The following is a 25,530-nucleotide window of genomic DNA, read 5'->3' as shown; positions in this document are numbered from 1 at the left end:
CCACAGCTTCTTGGAAACAAAGAGCTTGTTTCCATTGAGCCGTTAAAAATGGAGCCGTAAGCTACGGAAGCGGCAGACAGCTAAAAGTCATTCATGGCTCCATTTTACTACTAAGTTTCCATTGAAATAGTTTCTGCTTTGCGTGCAGTCGCTCTTTTCATGTAGGTGTAAGTTAGCGTTGTGTTAACGCTTCCACCCAATGCCAGATTTCTAAAACATTAATAGGTTGTTATGGTAACCTGACCTTACACTACACTTGATCGCATATACGGCGGCGCGTATATGTTCCCCGTCACACGCTGTTTAAATCAAACACCTAACGCATGCGCAATATCTACTTCTTAACTGCAACCCCCCCACTGCAATAACTAATAAATGTATTAACCCCTAATCCGCCAACCCCCATATCACAAAGTATCAAAGTTATTAACATCTAAACCGCCATGCCCCCATAACACAATCTAGCTATTTAAACTATTAACCCCTAATCCGCCATCCCCCACATTGCAATCTACCTATTTAAACTATTAATCCCTAATCCACCGTGCCCCCACAACGCAAATAACTAATAACTAAGCCCCCTAACCTAACACCCCCTAAATTAACCCCCATTACATAAATTAAAAACAAAATTATGCTTACCTGATAATTTCATTTCCATTGAGGGGAGGAGAGTCCACGGCTTCATTCATTACTGTTGGGAATTAAGAACCTGGCCACCAGGAGGCGGCAAAGACACCCTAGCCAAAGGCTTAAATACCTCCCCCACCTCCCTCACAGTCATTCTGCGGAGGAAATAAGGAACAGTAGGAGAAATAGGGTATAAATGGTGCCAGAAGATAAATGAAATTTAGCTCCGCCCATCAGAGATACGGACGGGAGCCGTGGACTCTCCTCCCCTCGATGGAAATTAAAATTTCAGGTAAGCATAATTTATGTTTTCCATCTAAAAGGGGAGAAGAGTCCATGGCTTCATTACAGTTGGAAACATAATCCCAAACTCTAGAGGACACTAAATGAAACTGGGAGAGAAAAGGCAGACCCTAATCTGAGGGCACCACAGCCTGCAAAACCTTTCTCCCAAAAACAGCTTCCACAGAAGCAAAAAACGTCCAATTTGTAAAAAGTGTGTAAGGAAGACCAGGTAGCCGCTTTACAAATTTGCTCCATAGTGGCCTCATTCTTAAAAGGCCCAAGAAGAAGCCACAGCTCTAGTCGAATGAGCCATGATCCTCGGAGGAGGCTTATGTCCCGAAAGTCCCATAGGCCAAGCAAATCAAGCTCCTCAACCAAAAGAGCAAAGCAGTAGAAGAGGCTTTCTGCCCCTTGCGCTTCCCTGAATAAACCACAAAGAGAGATGTAGACTGTCTGAAATCCTTCGTAGCCTGAAGATAGAACTTCAGGGCACGAATTACATCCAGATTATGAAGTAACCTGTCCTTAGAACAAGAAGGGTTAGAACACAAAGAAGGAACCACTATTTCCTGATTGATGTTACGGTTAGACACCACCTTGGGAAGAAACCTCAAACCAGTGCGAAGCACAGCCTTATCCGCATGAAAAACCGGATGAGGCAGCTCACATTGCAAGGCAGCCAGTTTAGCTACTCTGCGTGCTGATGCAATGGCCAACAGGAAGAGAACCTTCCAGGACAGAATCTTAATGTCAATGGAATGCATAGGTTCAAACGGAACCCTCTGCAAAACCTTAAGGACCAAGTTTAAGCTCCATCGGGAAGCAGACTGTCTAAAGACAGGCCTGATTATAGACAGAGCCTGAACAAAGGATTAGATGTCAGGTAGTTCAGCAAGTCTCCTATGCAATAATCTGTCCCTTTAAGGAACTAGCTGTCTTGGAGAAAGGACAGAATCCTGGATACCTTCATCTTATGCCTAGGATATCCATGCTTCTCACACCAGGACAAGTCCTCCACACCTTATGGAAGATGCGACGAGTGACTGGTTTCCTTGCCTGAATGAGAGTATCAATTACACTTTCCGAAAAGCCTCTCTTGTCCAAGACTAGGCGTTCAATCACCATGCAGTCAGCCTCAGAGAATCGAGATTTTGATGTTGAAAGGGGCCCTGTTCCAGCAGATCCCTGCAACAGGGTAACCATCCACGGCGAAGAGGATGACATCCCCACCAGATCGGCAAACCACGTCCTCCATGGCCACGATGGAGCAATCAGAATGGCCGAAGCTCGCTCCTGTTTGATGCGTACCACTACACGAGGTAAAAGTGGTAACAATAGTAAAATGTAAGCTAGGCTGAACCACCAAAGCACCACTAAGGCATCTATTAGCTCTGCCTGGGGATCCCTGGACCTTGACACGTATCGGGGTAGCTTGCTTTTGAGTCTGGACACCATGAGGTCTATCTCCGGCGTTCCTCACCTGAGACATATCTCCGCAAACACTTCGGGGTGAAGAGACCATTCCATCGGATGGAAGGATTGCCTGCTGAGAAAGTCTGCTTCCCAGTTGTCCACACCTGGAATGTTAATCGCTGAGAGTGAGCAGCTGTGGGACTCCGCCCACTCCAAGATCCGAGACACCTCCCTCATAGCTAGGTAGCTCCTCGTACCCCCCTGGTGGTTGATATAAGCCACCGAGGTAATGTTATCGGTCTGGAATCTGAACGACCACAGAAGAGGCCACGCCTTTAGAGCATTGTAGATTGCTCAGAGTTCCAGAATATTTATCGGAAGCAGAGACTCCTCCCGGGACCATTTTCCTTGTGCCATCCTGGCACCCCAAACAGCTCCCCATCCTGCCAGACTTGCGTCCATGGTCACAATCTCCCAGGACGGTCTCAAGAAGGATGTCCCCATGGCGAATGGAATGACGTCTATGCTGGAAACCATGAGTCCGATCACCTCCATACACTGAGCAACCAAGGGTCTTGAAGAGGACTGAAGGGCAAGACAAGAGGAGGCAATCTTCCTGCGTCGATGGTCTGTGAGAAAATGTTTCATGGAAATAGAATCTATTATCGTACCCAGGAACTCCACCCTGTTGCTGGAAATTAGGGAATTCTTTCCTGAGTTGATCTTCCATCCGTGAGATTGGAGCAAAAGAAGAAGAGCCTTCAAATGATCCTCTGCGAGACTGAGTGACGGCGCCTGGACTAGGATGTCCTCCAGATAGGGTGCCACAGCAATGCCTCTAGCTCTGGCCACCACAAGTAGAGCCCCCATAACCTTCGTGAAGAGTCTCGGGGCCATCGCCAGACCAAAGGGAAGGGCCACAAACTGGAAGTGTTGGTCCAGAAACGCAAATCTCAGGGACTTGAAGTGGCCCCAGTGAATTGGCACATGAAGGTAAGCGTACTTCAAGTCTATGGTTGTCATGAACTGTCCCTCTTGAACTAGGGGCAGAATAGATCTGATTGTTTCCATTATGAATGATGGAACACTCAGAAACCTGTCTAAACACTTTAGGTCCAGAATCGGGCGGAACGTGCCCTCCTCCTCTGGAACAACAAAAAGATTTGAATAGTACCCTAGACCACTTTCTGCTTGGGGTACTGGTACAATGACACCTAGAGAGGAGAGAGCTCTCACACATTCTAGAAAGGCTGCTCTCTTTTCCGGTCTTGAAGACAGGTTTGATAGGAGGAATCTGCCCCTGGGCGGATGGGATCTGAACCCTATCCTGTAGCCCTGGGCGGCAACGTCCAGAACCCAAGGATCCTGAACGTCTTGCAACCATGTTCTGAGAAGAGAGCTAATCTTCCCCTTGGTTCAGAGACCGGTCGGGGACCACCCCTTCATGATGATTTTGTCTTGGCAGGCTTCTTGCTCTGCTTAGACTTGTTCCAAGAATGAGCCGGTTTCCAAGTTCCCTTGGACTGGTCCGCTTTCACGGCGGGCTGCTGGCGCTGGGCCTCGTCTGCAGGAAAAGGACGAAAAGTGGATCCTTTAGGCTTAGTCTTCTTATCCTGCGGTAGGAAAGTTCCCTTGCCTCCCGTAACCGTGGATATGATCAAATCATATCCTGGACCGAACAGAATCTTTCCTTGAAAAGGCAGGGACAACAGACTCTACTTAGAGGTCATGTCCGCAGACCAAGACTTTAGCCACAGAGCCCTGCGAGCTAAAAAATAATTTGCATATTGGCATCACATATGAAAGAATTAGCGATCTTCAGCACCTTAATCTTGTCCTGCATCTCGTCGATGGAAGTCTCCCCCTTGATCATTTCACACAGGGATTCATACCAATATGTTGCAGCTCCGGCGACCACATCTACAGCCTAAAAACAAACCCTTTGTGTTGAAACATTTTCCTTAACTTGTTTTCCAACTTTTTATTCATGGGCTCTTTAAACGACGAACTATCCTCCGGGGAATAGTTGTCTGCTTCGTGAGTGTGGAGATAGCACCATCCACCTTAGGGACAGTACCCCACAGCTCCAGCTGAGAGTCCGGGATGGGGAACAGTTTCTTAAAGGAAGAAGGGGAAAAGGAAGAACCTAATCTCTCCCATTCATTCTTAATAATATTTGCCATCTTAACAGGAACTGGGAAGGCCTGAGGCACCATCCTGTCTTCATATACCTTATCAAGTTTAGGAATCACAGGTTCTTCTGGAAGTTTCGGTTCCGGAACTTCCAGAGTAGCAAGCACTTGTTTCAGCAAAAAGTGTAAATTTTCCATCCTAAACCTAAAGTCAGGCTCCTCCGCAGCCTGAGGTTTAGATGATACGGAGTCCAACCCAGAAGGGGCCTCCTCCGAAAAATCGGAGTGGGCCTCATCATCGCATGTTGTCTCAGAAGTTTCCGCAGGCGTAGACAACCCCTGGGCCCGGGGCGCCACAATACGCCCTACGCTTGCACTTAGCAGAACGTGGTAAGGCATGGATTACTTTCGATACCACCATTTGCCCGTGTTATCATTATGCAATAAAAATGAAACAATCTTACCAGAATCTACGCTGTGGAACAGGAACACCGCCCTTCAAGTGCAACAGGTTAGTAGCCTCGCTCCTGACATGGACTTGAGTGTAAAAAGCAGGCAGCAAAACTCGTCAACGCTGATTGCATGTGGAGTTAATATGAGTCGGGATGGTTTCGCAGAAAGACTCTCCCTGCATCTCCGGACTCTAACTGTCACCCAGGCTCTCACTGAGAGGCTGACAGGACTACTTAAAACTCCAGTCCCATTCCGAAGAGTACTACCCTCCATAAGAGACTACTCCGATCTTCGGAACTCCTCTGCCGTCCTCCTGTGATGAAAGGCAAAGAATCACTGGGGGGTGGGGGAGGTATTTAAGCCTTTGGCTGGGGTGTCTTTGCCTCCTCCTGGTGGCCAGGTTCTTAAATGGACTCTCCTCCCCTTTAGATGGAAATAATCCTAAATTACAATTAAATTTAAAAATTAAACCGAAGATTAAATTACAATAATCAAATCTAAAATTACAAAAAATAAAGTCTAAAATTACAGAAAAAAATAAACCAAATGATCCAATTTTTTTTTTAAACCTAATTGAATACCCCTATAAAAATAAAAAGTCCCCCAAAATAAAAATACCCCCTAATCTAAGAATAAACTACCAATAGCTATTAAAAGGGCCTTTTGTAGGGCATTGCCCTAAAGCAATCAGCTCTTTTACCTAAAAATAAAAATTAACCCCTAACAGTAAATCCCCCAACCCACCAAACCCCCCCAAAATAATAAAACCCAACACTAAAAAAAAACCTAAGCTACCGATTGCCCATAAATGGGCATTTCCCGTAAAAGGGCATTTAGCTTTTTTGTGCCCATTAAAATAAAGTCCTAATCTAAAAAAATAAACCAAACAAAAAAACAAAAATAAAGCTTAAGTTTAACCCCCAAATAGGTACTCACCGTTCCTGAAGTCCGGCGGAGAAGGTCTTCTTCCAGGCGACAATATCTTCATCCAGCATGGGGACCTCTTATCTTCATCCAGGACCAAGGCGACCGCGGAACAGGACTGGCGACCACGGAGCCATCCAGCGTGTAGCATCCTGTTCAAATCAGCCAATCAGTTCAGTAGCTCTCATCCTATTGGCTGATTTGAATTTGAAGAATGTCATTTTTAAACGGGTACCTTGTATTCAATCTTCTGTGTGCGGCAGTGATTGTACAAAAAGGATGCTATGCGCTGGATGGTTCCGCGGGCACCTCTGCTCCGCGTCGCCTTGGTCCTGGATGAAGATAGAAGATGTCCCCAAGCTGGATGAAGATATCGCCGCCTGGAAGAAGACCACCTCCGCCGGACTTCAGGAACGGTGAGTACCTATTGGGGGGGGTTAGACTTTTTTTTTTAGATTAGGACTTTGTTAATTTAATGGGCACAAAAGAGCTGAATACACTTTTAAGGGCAATGCCCATACAAATGCTCTTTTAAGGGCCATGGGTAGCTTAAGTTTTTTTTTAGTGTTAGGTTTTATTATTTTGGGGGATTTGGAGGGTTGGGGGGTTTACTGTTAGGGGGTCATTTTTAGGTAAAAAGCTGTTACTTTAGGGCAAAGCCCCACAAAAGGCCCTTTTAAGGGCTATTGGTAGTTTAGTCTTAGATTAGGGTGTGTTTTTATTTGGGGGGCTTTATTTTTATTGGGGATTAGATTTCATTTTTTTATTTTGAATCATTTGGTTTATTTTTTTCTGTAATTTTAGACTTATTTTTTTATAATTTTGGATTTAATTATTGTAATTTAATCTTCGGTTTAATTTTTAAATTAATGTTAGGATTTTTATTTTTATTGTAATTTAGGATTATTTTAATTTATGTAAAGGAGGTGTTAGGTTAGGGGGCTTAGTGATTAGTTATTTGCGTTGTGGGGGCATGGCGGATTAGGGGTTAATAGTTTCAATAGGTAGATTGCGATGGGGGGGCATGGGGGATTATGGGTTAATAGTTTCAATAGGTAGATTGCGGTGTGGGGGCATGGCGGATTAGGGGTTTATAGTTTCAATAGGTAGATTGCGATGTAGGGGCATGGCAGTTAAGTTGTTAATACTTTTATTATAAATTGCGGGGGGATGGCAGATAGATGTGTTTTGACGGTTAGATTTCAATGGGAAAAAGATCTCAAAAACAAAATTTAAACTTACCTGATAAATTTCTTTTTTTCCGTATATGGTGAGTCCACGGAATCATCAATTACTAGTGGGAATATCACTCCTGGCCAGCAGGAGGAGGCAAAGAGCACAACAGCAAAGCGGCTAAATATGTCACTTCCCTTACCCATAACCCCCAGTCATTCGGCCGAAGGAAAAATGGAAAAAGACGACAAGTGTAGAGGTGCCTGAGGTTTAGAAAAAAACAACTGTCTTAAATAAAGGGTGGGCCATGGACTCACCATATCCGAAAATGAATAAATTTATCAGGTAAGCATAAATTATGTTTTCTTTCCTAAGATATAGTGAGTCCACGGAACCATCAATTACTAGTGGGAACCAATACCCAAGCTAGAGGACACAGATGTTTAGGGAGGGACAAGACAGGTAACCTAAACAGAAGGCACCACTGCTTGAAGAACCTTTATACCCCCAAAAGAAGTCTCAATTTGAGACAAAGAATCAATCTTGACAACATTAGGAAAAAAATATGCAAAGAAAAAAAAAAGTGGCAGACTTGCAAATATGTTCCACAGAAGCTTCATTTTGAAAGCCCAAAAAGAAGAGACAACCCTCAAATAATGAGCCATAACTCTCTCAGGAAAACTGCAGCCCCACAGTCTGAAAAGCAAACAAACACAACTTCTCAACCAGAAAAAAAGAGAAGAAGCAGTAGTCTCTTTATACAGAGAAAACAAACAAAAACAGAAGCCTGCACAATATCCAAATTGTGCACACACATACCTCAAAAAATAAGAATGAGGACACAGAGGGCACAACAATTCCCAAACATTATTTCCACTTAGAAAAAACAAAAAATCCACCTTGTCCAAAAATGATAAAACGAATCATGCTGCAAAACCCAGGGTACCGAAACTCCCCGAGCAGAATGTATAACAAAAGAAAATTCCAAGAAAAATCTTATGGAATGCTAAGGCTCAAACTGAGCCTGCTGCAAAAACCTTAAAACAAAGGAAAAGCTCCAAGAAGAGCAACAGACTTCAACAGACCTAATACTAACCAGATTCTGACCAAAGAAAACACGTCTGGCACATCCACCAGACACTTGTGTAAAAAAAAAAAAAAAAAGGATAAAACAGAAAACTGACTCTTCAGAGAACTGGCTGACAAACCGTCCTCCAGACCAACCTGGAGAAGGGCAAAAACCCCTAGAAATCCTGACCCTACTTCCAAGAATAGTCCTTGGATCCACACCAATCAGGGAATTTACACCAATGACCGATCAGAAAAAAACACGCTTAGACAGAACTAAACAGTCCATCTCCAAGCAGAAAGCTTTAGAGAAAAATAAGTTGTCTGAAAGAAAAGATGCTGAACTAGAAGGTCCTTCCACAGGAACAACCACCATGATGGAAGAAAAACATCTTCGCTAGGTAAACCCAGAACCTGCAAGACTATGCGAGAACCGTAAAAATACTGATGCTCACTCCCATTTGATATGAACAAAAACTCGAGGAGGAGAGCCATCAGATAGAAATTCCAAGGAACCACCATGGTATTAGAGTAGCCTGCAAATCTTCAACCTGAAACATAACCTGGAAACTTGGTGCACTGCCATTTCCGACTCCAGTACCTTCCATGTAAAAGCCTGGAGAAACCCTCCGGGAAAACCCACTCCCCGGAATAAAAAATCTGACTGCTCAAGAAGACCGCTCCTAATATACACTCTAAAAAAGAGAATAGACAGTGGTGGGGGCAGCGGGATATCTGTCAAGACAGATAGCCATTATGAACGGAACACGGCAGGGATGCCCGCTGTCACCGCTTATTTTTGCAATCTGTATTGAACCGCTGGCAGCATGTATTAGGAAAACAAAGGAAATCTCGGGAGTGCAGATAGGACCTTCAGAGTACAAAGCTATGCTGTTCGCAGATGATGTCTTATTGACGATCACCAAACCGATGAGCTCATTGCCACAACTCTATAGAGTTTTGAATGATTTCTCGGAGATCTCAGGATATAAACTAAATTCCGATAAGTGCGAAGCACTAGCACTTAATCTACCGCCACATACTAAAAAAACAATTGAATTAAATTTTGCATTCTCCTGGGCAAAGTGCTTTATCACTTATTTAGGAATTAAAGTGGGTGATAACCTAACGGACCTCTACAAATTGAACTATACCCCAGTTTTCAAAGCTATTAGAGCAGATTTGAGGAAGTGGAGAAAGGGTAAATTCTCTTGGTATGGGAGATTAATGTCTATTAAAATGAATGTCCTTCCTAGACTGATGTACTTGTTCAGAGCCATACCGATTGGCATTCCTTTGCCGGAACTTGAGGCACTACAAACAGATATTTTGAAGTTTTTGAGTGGAGAAGGTAGACCGAGAATAGCCTCACATTTGCTGAAAATGCACAGACAGGTAGGGGGAGTAGGGGTTCAAAATTTAGTGGAATATTACCAGGCCTCAAGACTGGCGCAGACGGTTGTATTAGGTAGACAAAACAATGGTTTAGTGTGGCCACCGATAGAAGCAGAGATTGCGGGTAATTCGAAAGCAGAGGATATATTATGGGACTTAGAAGCAATAACCAAACCAGGGGAATATAGATCGCCAATAACACTAGAAGCAATTAGGCAGTGGAATAAGATCACAAAAGGGCTGCGGTTATGTGAGCCAAACTCATTGGCAAGACCTGTCAGATTCCTACTGCCAAACGAATTAAGGAAAATAGTCGATAAATGGGCAAATAAGGGGCTGTATAGGGTGGCTGACTTTTTATCTAACCACAAGCTACTTTCGTTTAATCATATTAGAGACCAAATAGAGCCGGAACAGCTACACTGGTTTGTATACCTGCAGATCAGTTCAGCGATCACAACGTACATGTCAAATAAGCAGACCACCCAACCTACAGAACTCGAGAGAATGGTAATGGCGACCTCTAGAGGGAAAAAATTGATATCTAGGATCTTTATATTAATTCAGAAGGTTAAACGCAATACCAAGCTAGACATGACAGAGATGGGAGAGGGACACATTAGAGACGTGGGAGACAGATGACTGGAATGAACTGATGCTAAACTCATACAAAGGATTGATTAGCGCAGACATGAGAGAAAACTGCATAAAGGTGATGTTTAGATGGTACCCGATACCAGAAAGGACAGCGCACTTTGCCACAACGCTAAATGGTAACTGTTACAGGGGATGTCAAGAAAGGGGTACATTTAGGCACATGTGGTGGGATTGTCAGGGAGTACAGTCACTATGGAGGAGACTGTCAGAGCTGGTGAGCAATCTGTTAGAAGAAAGAGTTTCTCTCACGATCGCACAGGCATTACTTCATGATAGGGTGAAACCATTCAATGCATCAATAAACAAGTTCATCAAAATCCTCTGCACTTGCTTGAGAATCTGCATTGCCCGACACTGGAAGGTGGGGGTACCCACATGGCAGGAGGTGGTGGGAAAAATAACAGAGACATATACCATGTCAGAAATAGCGGCGTGGTCACAGGGACAGCCAGAGCAATTTCAGAAGGTTTGGTTCTATTGGTTGCTGAGATCAGAACAATGTTTGAGATAAACTGGAAAATGATAGAAGAGGGGAAGAAAGGATCAGTTAAGGAAGATCTAAATTTAGCCCTAGTAGTTGCCCATGTAGTTATCCTCTCTGCAGAAGCAGATAGCAACGATATATAGAGTCATAGTATGTTAGTTAATAGATTTAAACAACACAATACTGGCACCTCCTGGGAGGGGGGAGGGTTCTAGTTGGGGAGGGGGGGGAAGGGTATGTTACTAACTGAAGGTAATTACAATATACAGGTTGGAGTGGATTGTTTGGAGACCTAAAGATGATTAATACTATGTTGCCAGGATCCACTTTTATCAAGAATGTTAAGATCCATGCTTTAAGTTGATGGTTTTCAAAAATACACCTGTACAACTATGCTTTTATGAATGTATTTGTTTCTGTTTTGACCTCGAAAATTGAACAATAAAAACTATTTCAATATAAAAAAGAGAATAGAGAACAAACCATGCCAAACATGGCAAAGGAACTCCAGGTTCCCCCAGGATGAAAATGTGCAACTAGAACCTGAAAACCAGAAAAGACAACTGAGGCCAAGCCATAAAAGCATTGTAGATCTCTCTCTACTCCAAAAAGGATATGGGGAGAGCAGACACCTCCCAAGTTCATAGTCACCAACCCAACAGGCTAGTGACCATGTCAAACACATAGGAAAGTCTCCGGAAGCATGTGCCCCGAGACAGATGTACTTGAGAAAGCCAAAAAAATATTGGAAAAAGCAAGTAAAGCTCCCGCTACCTTTTGCAAGCAAAGCGAGCGCTCCACCATTAACTTCCTTCTCTGATCCACAGGAAATAATCTCATGTCGACAGATCAAGATCTATTCCAAGACAAAACCATAAGAGCCTCGGTCCACTATCTGAACATGCATAACCGCAGACTCTCAGATGGATCGAGCAAAGAGATGATGAACAATGAAGCAACCATCAGACCATTACCTCCATACATAGAGCCACTGAAGGACTAAACAGAAGAGAGCCGAAAAAAGCAAAAAGAAAAAATCATCTACCTCCTGACCTCTGTGAAAAATAATTTCAGAGATAGGAAAACCAATCTTGTCCCTAAGAAACTACCTCTGTAGTTGGACCAAGGGAACTTATTGTTAGATACACTTCCATTCAAGGAATGAAGAGACAATAAGATCTCAGAAAGAGATATAGCAGCTTGAAAAGATGGCACCTGAACCATTATGATGTCCAGGAATGGCAACACAGCAATTCCCTGAACCAGATCACTGCCAATACAGCTCCTTTTGAGAACCATGGCAAGGCCAAAGGGAAGAGCCACAAACTGAAAAAGTTTGACAGAAAGGCAAACCTCAGGAACTTGAAATTGCGCGTCCTCCAGGACTAAGGTCACTATGTACTGACCCTCCTAGTACCCTGAGACAACTTGTTGAGATACTTTAGGACTGCTATAGGACAAAATTCCCTTCTTTTCAGGAACCTCAAACAGAAAAGATAAAATCCTAGGTCCTGTTCTCTTACAGGAACTGGAACTATATCTGGCCCGTAGATAAAATTGAAATGAGAAAGCCTGCCTCAGGCAGGGAAGGAATGACTACTAAATAGAGACTTTGAAGCACAATGTCCATAGACTATCTGGAACATCTCGTATCCATGTCAGAAGACAGAGAGAATCAACCCCCCACTTGAACCAAAACCAGAATGGGGGCAAAATCCTTTATATCAGAACTATAACTGACAGATCTGGACCAAAACAAAGGTCTTACCCTTGTATGGATGCCCCAAAAACTAGGACTTAGAGGAAAATCCACTGTCAATAACGCCCCTCCGACTAGAACAGCAAAGCAGATATCTTGAGATTGGCAGCATCAGAAAAAAAGAATTGGCTGTTTTAAGGGCCTAAATACTGTACTGGTGCTGCTGCAAAGGAATCTCTACCAAATTGGAATAAGAAAAGACATTGCACCAATATGATGCCGCACTTGACACAGTGGCAATACAAACTTCCAAGTAAGTCACCAGCTTAGACCATTGATCCTGAAAAGAACAGCTATCCTCTCAAGGAATCGTAGTTCTCTTAGCCAGAGTAGAAATGCCCTACTACCTTAGGCACTGTGCGCCCTGATATTAGATAGGGACAACAACAGGAATTTTATTTTTTTATACAGGAGACAGGGAAAAAAGAAATCCCTGACTTTTCCCATTCTTGTGAAAAACCTCCCACAAAGGAATCCTAGTATTTATAAAATTCACTAGATTCCTAGGGTGGACAACAACATACATATCAGTTTCGTCCCAAATTAGCCAAAACCCCCTTACTGTCCATAAGGTGTTCAAGCTTAAAATCTGAAGGATACGCATCAGATGAAGGCAATTTACTGTCCGAAAGAGATATATCACCCTCAGAAGCTCCCACATCAGACTTATGAGGGATAGCAACATATTTAGCAGAAAACTTACAAAAACAATCTTACCGCATCTGACACCATTAAGGATAGGGAAAAATAAGGAGAAAACTGTGGAATAGCCAAAACAGCAGCATCCTGAGCAACATGAGACTAGTACAAATCAATGAGCAAAATGAAAAAAATACTAATCACTTTAAGAACAAAAAACAGGATAACCCCCAATCTTTCTAAAGGGGAGAAAACTCCTGTTCCTGTACAATAAAAAATATATGTAAAACCCAAGATCCTCTAACAAGGTGAAAGAAGATAATGGCGATCGGCATGCAAAAGATTTGTCAAGAACAGCCCCCTGTTCCATCAATCCATAATACAGTATTGCAAAAGATCAGCATGCATTATTATTATTATCATCATCTTCGGTTATTTGTAGAGCGCCAACAGATTCCGCAGCGCTGCATAAACATGAATTCCAATTAACAGCCAGCTAAATAAAGACCTTTATTGTTTTATCTTTAAGACTTCACTGTCACAAAAAACGTATATATTTTAATTGCAAGCAGGCCTTGTCAACTTTTTATTTGAACATAATCTGTCCTTATTGTCTTTCATTTCACATGAACATTAATAAATACATTGAAAATATAGAACAGATACTGTCTGCCTACATATGCAAACAGGAACCAGAAAAAACAGCTTAGCCCCAAAATAACCTTAGCGATATCAAGACAAGGCTAACTGAACAATCTGACCCCACCGCTCCGTTCTCATTCTGAAAACACGGAGGGTCACATGAGCGCAACTATACACACAGAAATGGCGCCACTGCCTTCTTACTAACCAAGGAGGAGGCGGGGCCATAAAGCACACGAGAACCATACAGGCTAAAATTAAAAAAAGAAAAATGTTTTGTCTTCATTACTACTACTACAATAACAGCGGAAGGCCCTTAGTCCAGCGCCAAGCATGAAATAATAAAGCGCTGATAGACAGTAAAACATAAGACCCACCAGTCTTATAATTTAAAAAACAAGCCCCAAAATCCAAACATCTGTTTCCACAGTGCTTACAGTAAAACCTTTTCCCCCTCATGAACTAGAACTAGTACACACCACAAGAAAAAGCACAGGAATTATATTCTAAAAATTCCTAAAAATCAATAGAAAAATTAAGCCTCATGAAGCTGGGTAACCCCTTCATTACTAACAAAGGGAACCAGTGTATCTGTCACAGTAAGTGCCTGCACCTGCCATAAATAATATCCCATCTAGGATATATCAGTCCCATTTTATATTGCAGATTTTTTTAAAGTGCCTAATCTCCCAACATAGAAGACTCAATAGCACTTACCTGCATCTAGCCGTCCGGCAGAAGGACGACACACCCGGTATGAGAATGCCACTCCTCACAGAGACCTGTGTAGAAAAGAAAGGCTAGAGTAAACCTACTCAGGCTTCCTATACCAGGGCAGCAACATGTTAGAAAAAACGCAGCAAAGCACACTTTACAAGTTCCTAACTGCTTTAAAGCTACCACAGCCCTACTGAAGAGACTAACGTAGAGTACAGCTATACCCAGATTGTGATGGAAGGCATAGCAATCCTGCCCTGAACTTCAAAACAAAAAAATCTTGATAGAAGAATCTTAATCAGGACACCTAATTACTTCACGTCCTCCTTGCACTAGAGGCAAAGAGAATGACTGGGGGTTATGGGTAAGGGAAGTGACATATATAGCAGCTTTGCTGTAGTGCTCTTTGTCTCCTCCTGCTGGCCAGGAGTGATATTCCCACTAGTAATTGATGATTCCGTGGACTCGCCATATCTTAGGAAAGAAAAGCACTTTTTCCTATGTTACACCTAGTTGAGCTGGGTGTAATTTTTGTTACTGTATCGGCATCCTCCAACAGTGTATTAACGGTTTGCGCGGGCATTGGAAACCTGATATTATTTAAAGATTAGTGGCTTCTGATACTTTGTATGGGACACAATGTGTCCGGTTGCCGAAACTGAATTATAACGGGCCGTTGGAAGCAGTCGGTGAACGATATTGCATCCGACAGCTTATTTAAACGGTTTGCGAACGCACGCAAACCTAATTACGGCTCAATGGAAACGAGCCCAAACTCGGTACAAGTTAACAAAACCCCTTTACCAACAACATATAGCGCCTAATGATCTTAAAGGATGACTAAACACAGTAGAATTGCATAATTATTAAATGCATAATAAAAAAAGACAAGGCAAAGAACTTTGAATTTCAAATGAGCAGTAGATTTCTTTCTGACAAATTTTAAAGTCAGTTCTTTTTTCCCCTTCTACTGCATCATGTGACAGCTATAAGCGAATCACAAAATGCCTATACGTATATTCTGTAAATCTTGCACATGCTGAGTAGGTGATGGTGCCTCAGAAAGGGTGTATAAAAAAATAAATAAAAAAAAAGGATTGTGCACATTTAGATAATGGAAATGAATTGGAAAGTTGTTTAACACTGTGTGCACTGTCTGAATAATGAAACTTAAATGTTAACTTGAGTGTTCGTTTAAGTTCTCCACTCTGGTGTCAGCTCTGAAAGGTCCCTCAGGGAATCTTAAAAAAAAGGAGATTTTAGCTTGAGATCAGTTTATCTAATTAAGCAGGTTTCTGGTGTGAAGGAGACACACATACATATACATTAATGCTAAAAAAAGCCCCCAGTGATGTTCCATGGTTCCTCTCCTTGCCAGCAAGTTTTTATTCATCAGGTCAATAGGCTGAGGGGTCTTCTTGGACAAATAAAAAAAGCTACTTGTCTGACTAAACATACTTTGGCTATGACGCCTGGGCTGTTTATATAAATATACTTGTGTGCCATTTTGTCTGGCTAATGGGATAAGGCAACATTGTCCCAAGATACTACTAAATTACAACTTCCCAATGATCATTGGTAGTTTCTTTTGTAGCTTGTTAAATGCTTGATAAAAAAAAAATATATATATACATTTGCAATTTTGTTCTGAGCCTTCATATTGTTTTTATAGGTTTCAACAAGAACATGGTAAAAAGTTATGCAACCGAAAGATTGTATTCCAGGTATTTAAACTGTGTGTAAAAGGAAATACTTACACTTCTATAGGAGGCTCGTCTGTAGGATCTGCCCTGGTGTAGGTCGTAACAAAGCGCTGCAGACACGGTCGGTTTTCATTTTGCTTCGATCCCATCAATTTCCTAGGAAAAAACAATAACATTTTATAGAATGCGTCTTGAAAAATGTACAGTACAGTTATATCCCTTTTAAACCCTGTGCAAATCTTTAAAGGGACAGTAAAGTCAAAATTAAACTTTCATGAGTCAGACAGGACATGCAATTTTAAACATTCCAATTTACTTTTATTATCGAACTTGCTTTGTTCTTTTGGTATTCTTTGTTGAAAGCTAAATCAAGGTAGGCTCATATGATAATTTATAAGCCGTTGAAGGCCGCCACTGAGCTCAGGGTATTTTGACAGTTATTCACATCTAGACAACACTAGTTCATGTGTGCCATATAGATAACATGATCACTCCCATGGCGTTAATTTATGAATCAGCACTGTTTGGCTAAAATGCAAGTCTGACAAAAAAACTGAAATAAGGGGGCAGTCTGCAGAGGCTTAGATACAAGGTAATCACAGAGGTAAAATAGTATATTAATGTAACTGAGATAAGGGGCAGTCTGCAGAGGCTTAGATACAAGGTTATCACAGAGGTAAAAAGTATATTAAAGTGACAGTCAAGTCCAGAAAAACTTTCATGTTTCAAATAGGGCATGTAATTTTAAACAACTTTCCAATTTACTTTTATTTTGCTTTGTTCTCTTGGTATTCTTAGTTGAAAGCTAAACCTAGGAAGGCTCATATGATAATTTCTAAGCCCGTGAAGGCCGCCTCTAATCACATGCTTTTGTATTTGCTTTTCACAACAGGGGAGAGCTAGTTCCTGTAAGCCCTATAGATAACATTGTGATCATGCCTGTGAATTGTGGTAGACACTGCACTAATTGGCTAAAATGAAAGTCAATAAATAATAAATAAAATGTCATGTGATCAGGGGGCTGTCAGAAGATGCTTAGATACAAGGTAATCACAGAGGTAAAAAGAATATTAATATAACCGTGGTCTGTGCAAAACTGGGGAATGGGTAATAAAAGGATTATCTATCTTTTAAAACAACAAAAATTCTGGTGTTGACTGTCCCTTTAATATAACTGAGATAAGTGGCAGTCTGCAGAGGCTTAGATACAAGGTAATCACAGAGGTAAAAAGTATATTAATATAACTGAGATAAGGGGCAGTCTGCAAAGGCTTAGATACATGGTAATCACATAGGTAAAAAACTATGTAAGAACTTACCTGATAAATTAAATTTCTTTCATAGTGGCAAGAGTCCATGAGCTAGTGACATATGGGATATACATTCCTACCAGGAGGGGAGCAAAGTTTCCGAAACCTCAAAATACCTATAAATACACCTCCCACCACACTCACACCATAGTTTAACATATAGCCAAGTAGTGAGGTGTAAAAAGGAATAAAATCATACAAAAAAGAGGAACTGGAAAATATTGTGCTTTTATACAAAAAAATATAACCACCACAAACAGGGTGCCATTATGAAAGAAATTAATTTATCAGGTAAGTTCTTAAATAAATTATGTTTTCATGTAAATGGCAAGAGTCCATGAGCTAGAGACGTATTGGATAAAATACCCAAGATGTGGAAAACCACAGAAGAGTCACTAGAGAGGGAGGGATAAAATAAAAACAGCTATTTCCACTGAGAAATTAAATACAAACAAAAAATAAGTTTCTATAAATTTCAAGAAAAAAAATTAAATATAAGTAGATTAATTAAACTGAGACAGCTGCCTGAAGAACTTTTCTACCAAAGATGAATTCAGAAGAATCAAATATATCAAAATGGTAAAATTTCGTAAATGTATGCAAAGAAGACCAAGTTGCTGCTTTGCAAATCTGATCAACTGAAGCTTCATTCTTAAAAGCCCAAGAAGTGGCAACTGATCTATTACAATGAGTTGTGATTCTCTGAGGTGGAGAATCCTTGTGAATCAAAAGCTTTAACCAAGATGCCAAAGAAATGGCAGAGGCTTTCTGACCTTTTCTAGAACCAGAAAAGATAACAAATAGACGGAAAGTCTTACTAAAAACCTTAGTAGCCTCAACATAGTATTTCAAAGCCCTTACCACATCCAAAGAGTGTAACGATTTCTTTCATGTAAGTGGCAAGAGTCCATGAGCTAGTGATGTATGGGATATACATTCCTACCAGGAGGGTGCAGAGTTTTCCAAACCTCAAAATGCCTATTAATACACTTCCCGCCACCCACACACATACTTCAGTTTTTACAAACTTTGCCTCCCTGTGGAGGTGGTGAAGTAAGATATGCTTGATTTTCTTCGGTGAAAGGCGCTTCTAAGCATTTTGAAGCCAGATTCCTCTCAGAGTACAGTGTTTGTTAGAGGGATGTGAAGGGAGTATTGCCTGTTGATTTAGTGGTTTCACCCATGAGAAAATCGTTTGTTATGACACGAGTTGCGTCATTTCCTGATGTTTGCTTTGGCGCAAAAAATATTTTTTATTTATTTCCTATTTGCGTCTTGCTTGGCGCCAAAAATCTTTTTGTTTATAACCCCTCTTCCTGTTATGCTTCTGGTTCTTGCCATATTAAGAGCTATGATGTTTATTTTGTTTTTTTTTACATCCTACATTAGCATCAGCATTTTTTCCCATTCCTGAAACTGCTATATGAGGGAATTAGATATTTTGTTTAAATGTTTTTTTTCTTTATACATTTTGCAAGATGTCTCAATCTGATCCTGTCTCTGATGTTGCTGTAGAAATCATGCAACCTGAACACAGTTCTACCAAAGATAAGTGTGTCTGTTGTAAATTAACTGATGTTATTTATTTATCCCAATTATGTAGCATCTGTCATAAGCTTTTGCATGCCAATAATGTTTCCATTAGTACTAATACACCATTTGTTGTCCCTTCAATGTCTAAAGTACCTAATATTCCAGCAGATGTAAATAATTATATTGCTAAAGCTATAGATAAGGCTATGTCTGCTATTCCGCCTTCAAATAAATGAAAAAGGTCTTTTAAAACTTCTCATAAATCTGAGGAAATTTGTATTGATTGACAGCATACTGAAATATACTCTGCTGATGAGGATTCTTCTGGTTCAAAAGATACTGATTCAGATTCTGAATTTGACAAATCTTCCTATCTGTTTAAGATTGACTATATTTGTTCTTTATTGAAGGAAGTTCTGGTTACTTTGAGTATTGAAGAGTCTAGTCCTCTTGATAAAAAAGCCAGTGAACGTTTGAATACTGTTTTTAAACCTCCTAAGGTTGCTCCTGAGGTTTTTCCTGTTCCAGATGCTGTTTCTGATATGATTACTAAGGAATGGTCTAAGCCTGGTTCTTCTTTCAATCCTTCTTCTAGGTTGGTTTAATAACTCATATCCTTTACCTGTGGCTAATTTAGAGTTTTGGTAAATAGGGGTATTTCCACTCTTGCCAAACATACTACTATTCCTATGGAAGATAATACTTCTTTTAAGGATCCTTTGGATAGGAAGATTGAATCTTATCTTAGAAGAGCATATTTACATTCTGGCTATATTCTTAGACCTGCTATTTCAATGGCTGATGTGGCTGCTGCTTCAACCTTTTGATTGGATAGTTTATCATGTCAGGTAGAAGATCATAATTTGACCAGCATTATTCTTTTGCATCAACATGCTAATCATTTAATTTGTGATGCTATATTTGATTTTATTAAGATTGATGTTAAATCTATGTCTTTAGCTATTTTAGCCAGAATAGCTTTATGGCTTAATTCTTGGAATGCTGACATGGTGTGTAAATCTAGATTATTATCTCTATCTTTCCAGGGTAAGAATGTATTTGGTTCTCAATTAGATTCTATTATCTCCACTATTACTGGTGGGAAAGGAGTTTTCTTGCCTCAAGATAAAAAAATCTAAAAAGGTAAATTTAAGGCTCCTAATCGTTTTCGTTCCTTTCGTCAGAATAAGGAACTAAAGTCTACTCTTTCCCCTAAGGCCTCTGGGTCCAATTGGAAACCATCCTCAAAATGGAATAAAACCAAGCCTTATAAAAGACCAGATCCAGCCCCCAAGACTACATGAAGGTGTGGCCCTCAATCCAGTTCAGCTGGTGGGGGGCAGATTGAAATTGTTTCAGGAAATTTGGTCAGGTTCTGTTCAGAATCAGTCGATTCAGAATATTGTGTCTCAAGAGTATCAAATTGGATTCAGAATAAGGCCTCTTGTGAGAAGAATCTTTTTTTCTCATATTCCAACAAATCCTGTGAAAGCTCAGGCTTTTCGGAAATGTGTTTCAGATCTAGAGCTTTCAGGGGTGATTGTTCCATTTTCTCTACAGGAACAGGGTTTGGGGTTTTCTTCAAATCTATTCATTGTCCCAAAGAAAGAATTCATTCAGACCAGTTCTGGATCTGAAACTTTTAAATTGTTTTGTAAGAGTCACCACTTTCAAGATGGTGACTATAAGGACTACTCTGCCTTTTGTTCAGCAAGGGCATTTTATGTCCACAATAGACTTACAGGATGCTTATCTTCATGTTCCAATTCATCCAGACCATTATCGGTTTCTGAGATTCTGTTTTCTAGACAAGCATTATCAGTTTGTCGCTTTTCCATTTGACCTAGCGACAGCTCCAAGAATATTTTCGAAGGTTCTCGGTGCCTTTCTATCTGTAATCAGAGAGCAGGGTATTGCGTTGTTTCCTTATTTGGACAATATCTTGGTACTAGCTCAGTCTTTTAATTCAGCAGAATCTCACACGAAACAACTAGTGTCGTTTCTTCACAGGCATGGTTGGAGGATCAATTTACAAAAGAGATTTATTCCTCAAACAAAGGTCAACTTTTTAGATTTCCAGATAGATTCAGTGTCCATGACTCTTTCTTTAACAGACAAGAGGCGAATTAAATTGGTTTTAGCTTGTTGAAACCTTTAGTCTTGATCATTCCCTTCAGTGGCTATGTGCATTGAAGTTTTAGGTTCTATGACTGCAGCATCAGACGCGATCCCCTTTGCTCGTTTTCATATAAGACCTCTGCAGCTTTGCATGTTGAATCAGTGGTGCAGAGATTATACTCTGATATTACGGTTGATATACTTAAATCCCAATATTCAACTCTCTCTGTCTTGGTGGTTGGACCATCATCGGATTATTTAAGGGGCCTCTTTTGTTTGTCCTTTCTGGACTGTGATCTCAACAGATGCAAGTCTTTCAGGTTGGGGAGCTGTCTGGGGATCTTTGACAGCACAAGTGGTTTGGAAACCTCAAGAGGCAAGGTTACCAATGAACATTTTAGAACTCTGTGTTATCTTCAGAGCTCTTTAGGCTTGGTCTCTATTAAAGAGAGAACTTTTCATTCCTTTTCAGACAGACCATATCACAACAGTGGCATATGTCAATCATCAGTGAGGGACTCACAGTTCCTTAGCAATGAAGGAAGTATCTTGAATACTTTCTTGGGCAGAGTCCAACTCTTATCTAATTTCTGCGATTTATATTCCAGGCGTAGACAATTGGGAAGCAGATTATCTCAGTCGTCAGACTTTGCATCCAGGGGAGTGGTCTCTCCCTCCAGATGTGTTTTATAAGATTGTACTGATGTGTGGTCTTCCAGAAATAGATCTGATGGCTTCTCGTTTTTTTTCCAGATCCAAGGATCATCAGGCAGAGATGGTGGATGCTTTAGCATTTCCTTGGTTTTACCAACCTGCTTACATTTTTCCACCTCTAGTTCTTCTCCCAATGGTGATTTCCAAGATTATTATGGAGCAATCTCATGTGTTTCTGATAGCACCTGCATGGCCTCACAGGTTTTGGTATGCAGATCTTGTCCGGACATCCAGTTGCCAGCCTTGGCCTCTCTTCCTTTAAGGCCAGACCTTCTGTCTCAAGGGTGGTTTTTCCATCAGGATCTCAAATCTCTAAATCTCAAGGTATGGAAATTGAACGCTTAGTTCTTAGTCATAGAGGTTTCTCTGACTCAGTAATTGACACTATGTTACAGGCTCGTAAGTCTGTTTCGAGAAAGATTTATTATCGGGTTTGATACGAACCAAAACCTGAACAAAACACTATAATATCAGGAAGCTTAGCGATCTTTCTATGAAATAGGACAGAAAGGGCAGAGATTTGTCCCTTCAAAGTATTTGCAGACAAACCTTTATCGAAACCGTCCTGAAGAAACTGTAAAATCCGAGGAATTCTAAAAGAATGCCAAGAAAATTTATGAGAAGAACACCATGAAATATAGGCTTTCCAAACCAGATAATAAATTTTCCTTGAAACAGACTTACGAGCCTGCAACATAGTATTAATCACAAGTCAGAGAAACCTTTATAACTAAGCACTAAAACGTTCAATTTCCATACCTTCAAATTTAGTGATTTGAGATCCTGATGGGAAAACGCCCCTTGGAACAGAGGTCCGGCCTTAAAGGAAGTGGCCAAGGTTGGCAACTGGACATCCAGACAAGATCAGCATACCAAAACCTGTATAAGCAAGTTGGTAAGACCAAGGAACTGATAAAGCATCCACCATCTCAGCCTGAGGATCCCTGGACCTGGAAAGGTATCTGGGAAGTTTCCTGTTTAGATGGGAAGGCATGAGTTCTATTTCTGGAAGACCCCACATCTGTACAATCTGAAAAAACACATCTGGATGGAGAGACCACTCCCCCAAATGTAAAGTCTGACGACTGAGATAATCTGCTTCCCAATTGTCTACACATGGGATATGAATTGCAGAAATTAGACAGGAGTTGGATTCCGCCCAAGAAAGTATCCGTGATACTTCTTTCACTGCTAAAGGACTGCAAGTCCCTCCCTGATAACCGACATATGCCACAGTTGTGATATTGTCTATATGAAAGCGAATGAAAAGTTCTCCCTTTAATAGAGGCCAAGCCTGAAGAGCTCTGAAAATAGCACAGAGATCTAAAATATTGATTAGTAACCTCGCCTCTAGAGGATTCCAAACCCCTTGTGCTGTCATAGACCCCCAGACAGCTCCCCAACTTGAAAGACTTGCATCTGTCAAAACTACAGTCCAGGAAGGACTAACAAAAGAGGCCCCTTGCACAATATGATTATGGTCTAACCACCAAGTCAGAGAGAGTTGAATGCTGGGATTTAAGAATATCAATTGTGATATCCGAGGATAATCCCTGCACCATCGATTTAGCATGCAAAGCTGCAGAGGTCTCATATGAAAACGAGTAAAGGGGATCGCGTTTGATGCTGCAGTCATGAGACCTAAAACTTCCATGCACATAGCCACTGAAGGGAATAATCAAGACTGAAGGTTTAGACAGGCTAAAACCAACTTCATTCGTCTCTTGTCTGATAAAGACAGAGTCATGGACACTGAATCTATCTGGAAACTTAAAAAGGTGACCCTTATCTGAGGAATCAAGAAACTCTTTGGTAAATTGATCCTCCAACCATGTCTTTGAAGAAACAACACTAGTTGATTTGTGTGAGATTCTGCTAAATGAAAAGATTGAGCCAGTACCAAGATATCATCCAAATAAGGATACACCGACAAATTGGTAATGCTGGTCTAGAAAAGAGAATCTCAGAAACCGATAGTGATCTGGATGAATCGGAATGTGAAGATAAGTCCTTATAGTCACCATCTTGAAACGATTCAAAAACTTCAGAGCCAGAACTGGTCTGAAGGAATTTTCTTTCTTTGGGACAATTAATTGATTCAAATAAAAGCCCAGACTTTGTTCCTGAAGCGGAACTGGTATAATTACCCCTGAAAGCTCTAGATCTGAAACACACTTCCAACAAATCCTGTGAAAGCTCAGGCTTTTCTGAACGTGAGAGAGAAAGAATCTTTTCACAGGAGGTCTTACTCTGAAACCTATTTGATACCCTTGAGAGACAATGCTCTGAATCCACTGATTTTGAACAGAATCTGCCCAAATGTCTTGAAATAATTTCAATCTGCCTCCTACCAGCTGAACTGTATTGAGGGCCGCACCTTCATGCAGACTTGGGAGCTGGCTTTGGTTCCTTAAAAGGCTTGGATTTATTCCAACTGGAACCAGAGTCTTTAGGGGAAGAAGTGGTTTTCTGCTCTCTATTCTGACAAAAGGAACAAAAACAATTAGAAGCTTTAGATTTACCCTTATATTTTTTTTATCTTGAGGCAAAAAAAACTTCCTTTCCCCCCCAGTGATAGTGGAAATAATAGAATCCAACTGAGAACCAAATAAATTATTACCCTGGAAGGATAGAGTTAATAATCTAGATTTAGATACCATGTCAGCATTCCAAGATTCAAGCCATATGGCTCTTCTAACTAAAATAGCTAAAGACATAGATTTAACATAAATCTTGATGATATCAAAAATAGCATCACAGATAAAATGATTAGCATGTTGAAGCAATCGAATAATGCAAGACAAATCAGGATCTGCTTCCTGATGTGCTAGGCTATTCAACCAAAAAGTTGACACAGCTGCAACATCAGCCATAGAAATGGCAGGCCTGAGAATATAGCCGGAATGCAAATAAGCTTCCCTTAGATAAGATTCAATCTTCCTATCTAAAGGATCCTTAACAGAAGTTCTATCATCCATAGGAATAGTAGAACGATTGGCAAGAGTAGAATATAGCCCCATCAACCTTAGGGACTTTTTCTCAAAACTCCAATTTAGCCACTGGTAAAGGATATAGCTTTTCGAACCTAATAGAAGGATTAAAATAAGCACCAGACTTAGACTATTCCTTAGCAATCACATAAGAAACAGCATCTGGAACACGAAAAACCTCAGGAGTAATCACAGGAGGTTTAAAAACAGAATTTAAATGCTTACTGGATTTGTTATCAAGAGGATCAGACTCCTCAATATCCAAAGTAACCAATACTTCTTTCAATAAAGAACCAATATATTCAATCTTAAAAAAGATAAGATTTATCAATTTCAATGTCTGAAGTAGGATCTTCTGAACCAGAGAGATCCACTTCAGAGGAGGATAAAATACGTATGTTGTTGGTCATTACAAATTTCATCAGACTTATGAGAAGTTTTTAAAGACCTTTTACATTTATTAGAAGGTGGAATAGCAGACATAGCCCTTCTGTATTGCATCAGCAATATAATTTTTATCAACAGGGATATCATGTACATTAGATGTTGAGGGAATAACAGGCACTGTACTAGTACTAATAGAAACATTATTAGCATGCAAAAGCTTATCATGACATCTGTTACATAATATAGCTGGAGATATAATCTCAGCTTGCTTACAACAGATACAACAGATACACTTAGCTTTGGTAGAACTGTGTTCAGGCAGCATGGTTCCTACGGTGAGGCAGGGTCAAACTGAGACATCTTTGCAAAAATGTAAAAGAAAAAATAACATTTAAACAAATATC

The 25,530-nt window shown here is 40.7% G+C and overlaps 1 protein-coding gene across 1 annotated transcript in view; it reads right to left on the bottom strand.

Moving 5' to 3' along the window:
- Window positions 1-25,530, bottom strand: part of IRAG2 (inositol 1,4,5-triphosphate receptor associated 2) — a 530,761-nt gene that overhangs the window by 23,915 nt on the left and 481,316 nt on the right. Inside the window, exon 37 of the mRNA XM_053719704.1 lies at window positions 16,129-16,230. Within this exon, the coding sequence (XP_053575679.1) occupies window positions 16,129-16,230 (102 nt within the window). The remainder of the gene's footprint in view (window positions 1-16,128; window positions 16,231-25,530) is intronic.

This window comes from Bombina bombina, chromosome 6 (genome assembly GCF_027579735.1).
Source record: "Bombina bombina isolate aBomBom1 chromosome 6, aBomBom1.pri, whole genome shotgun sequence".
Classification (NCBI taxonomy): Eukaryota; Metazoa; Chordata; class Amphibia; order Anura; family Bombinatoridae; genus Bombina; species Bombina bombina.
This window is presented reverse-complemented; position numbering and strand designations above follow the sequence as displayed.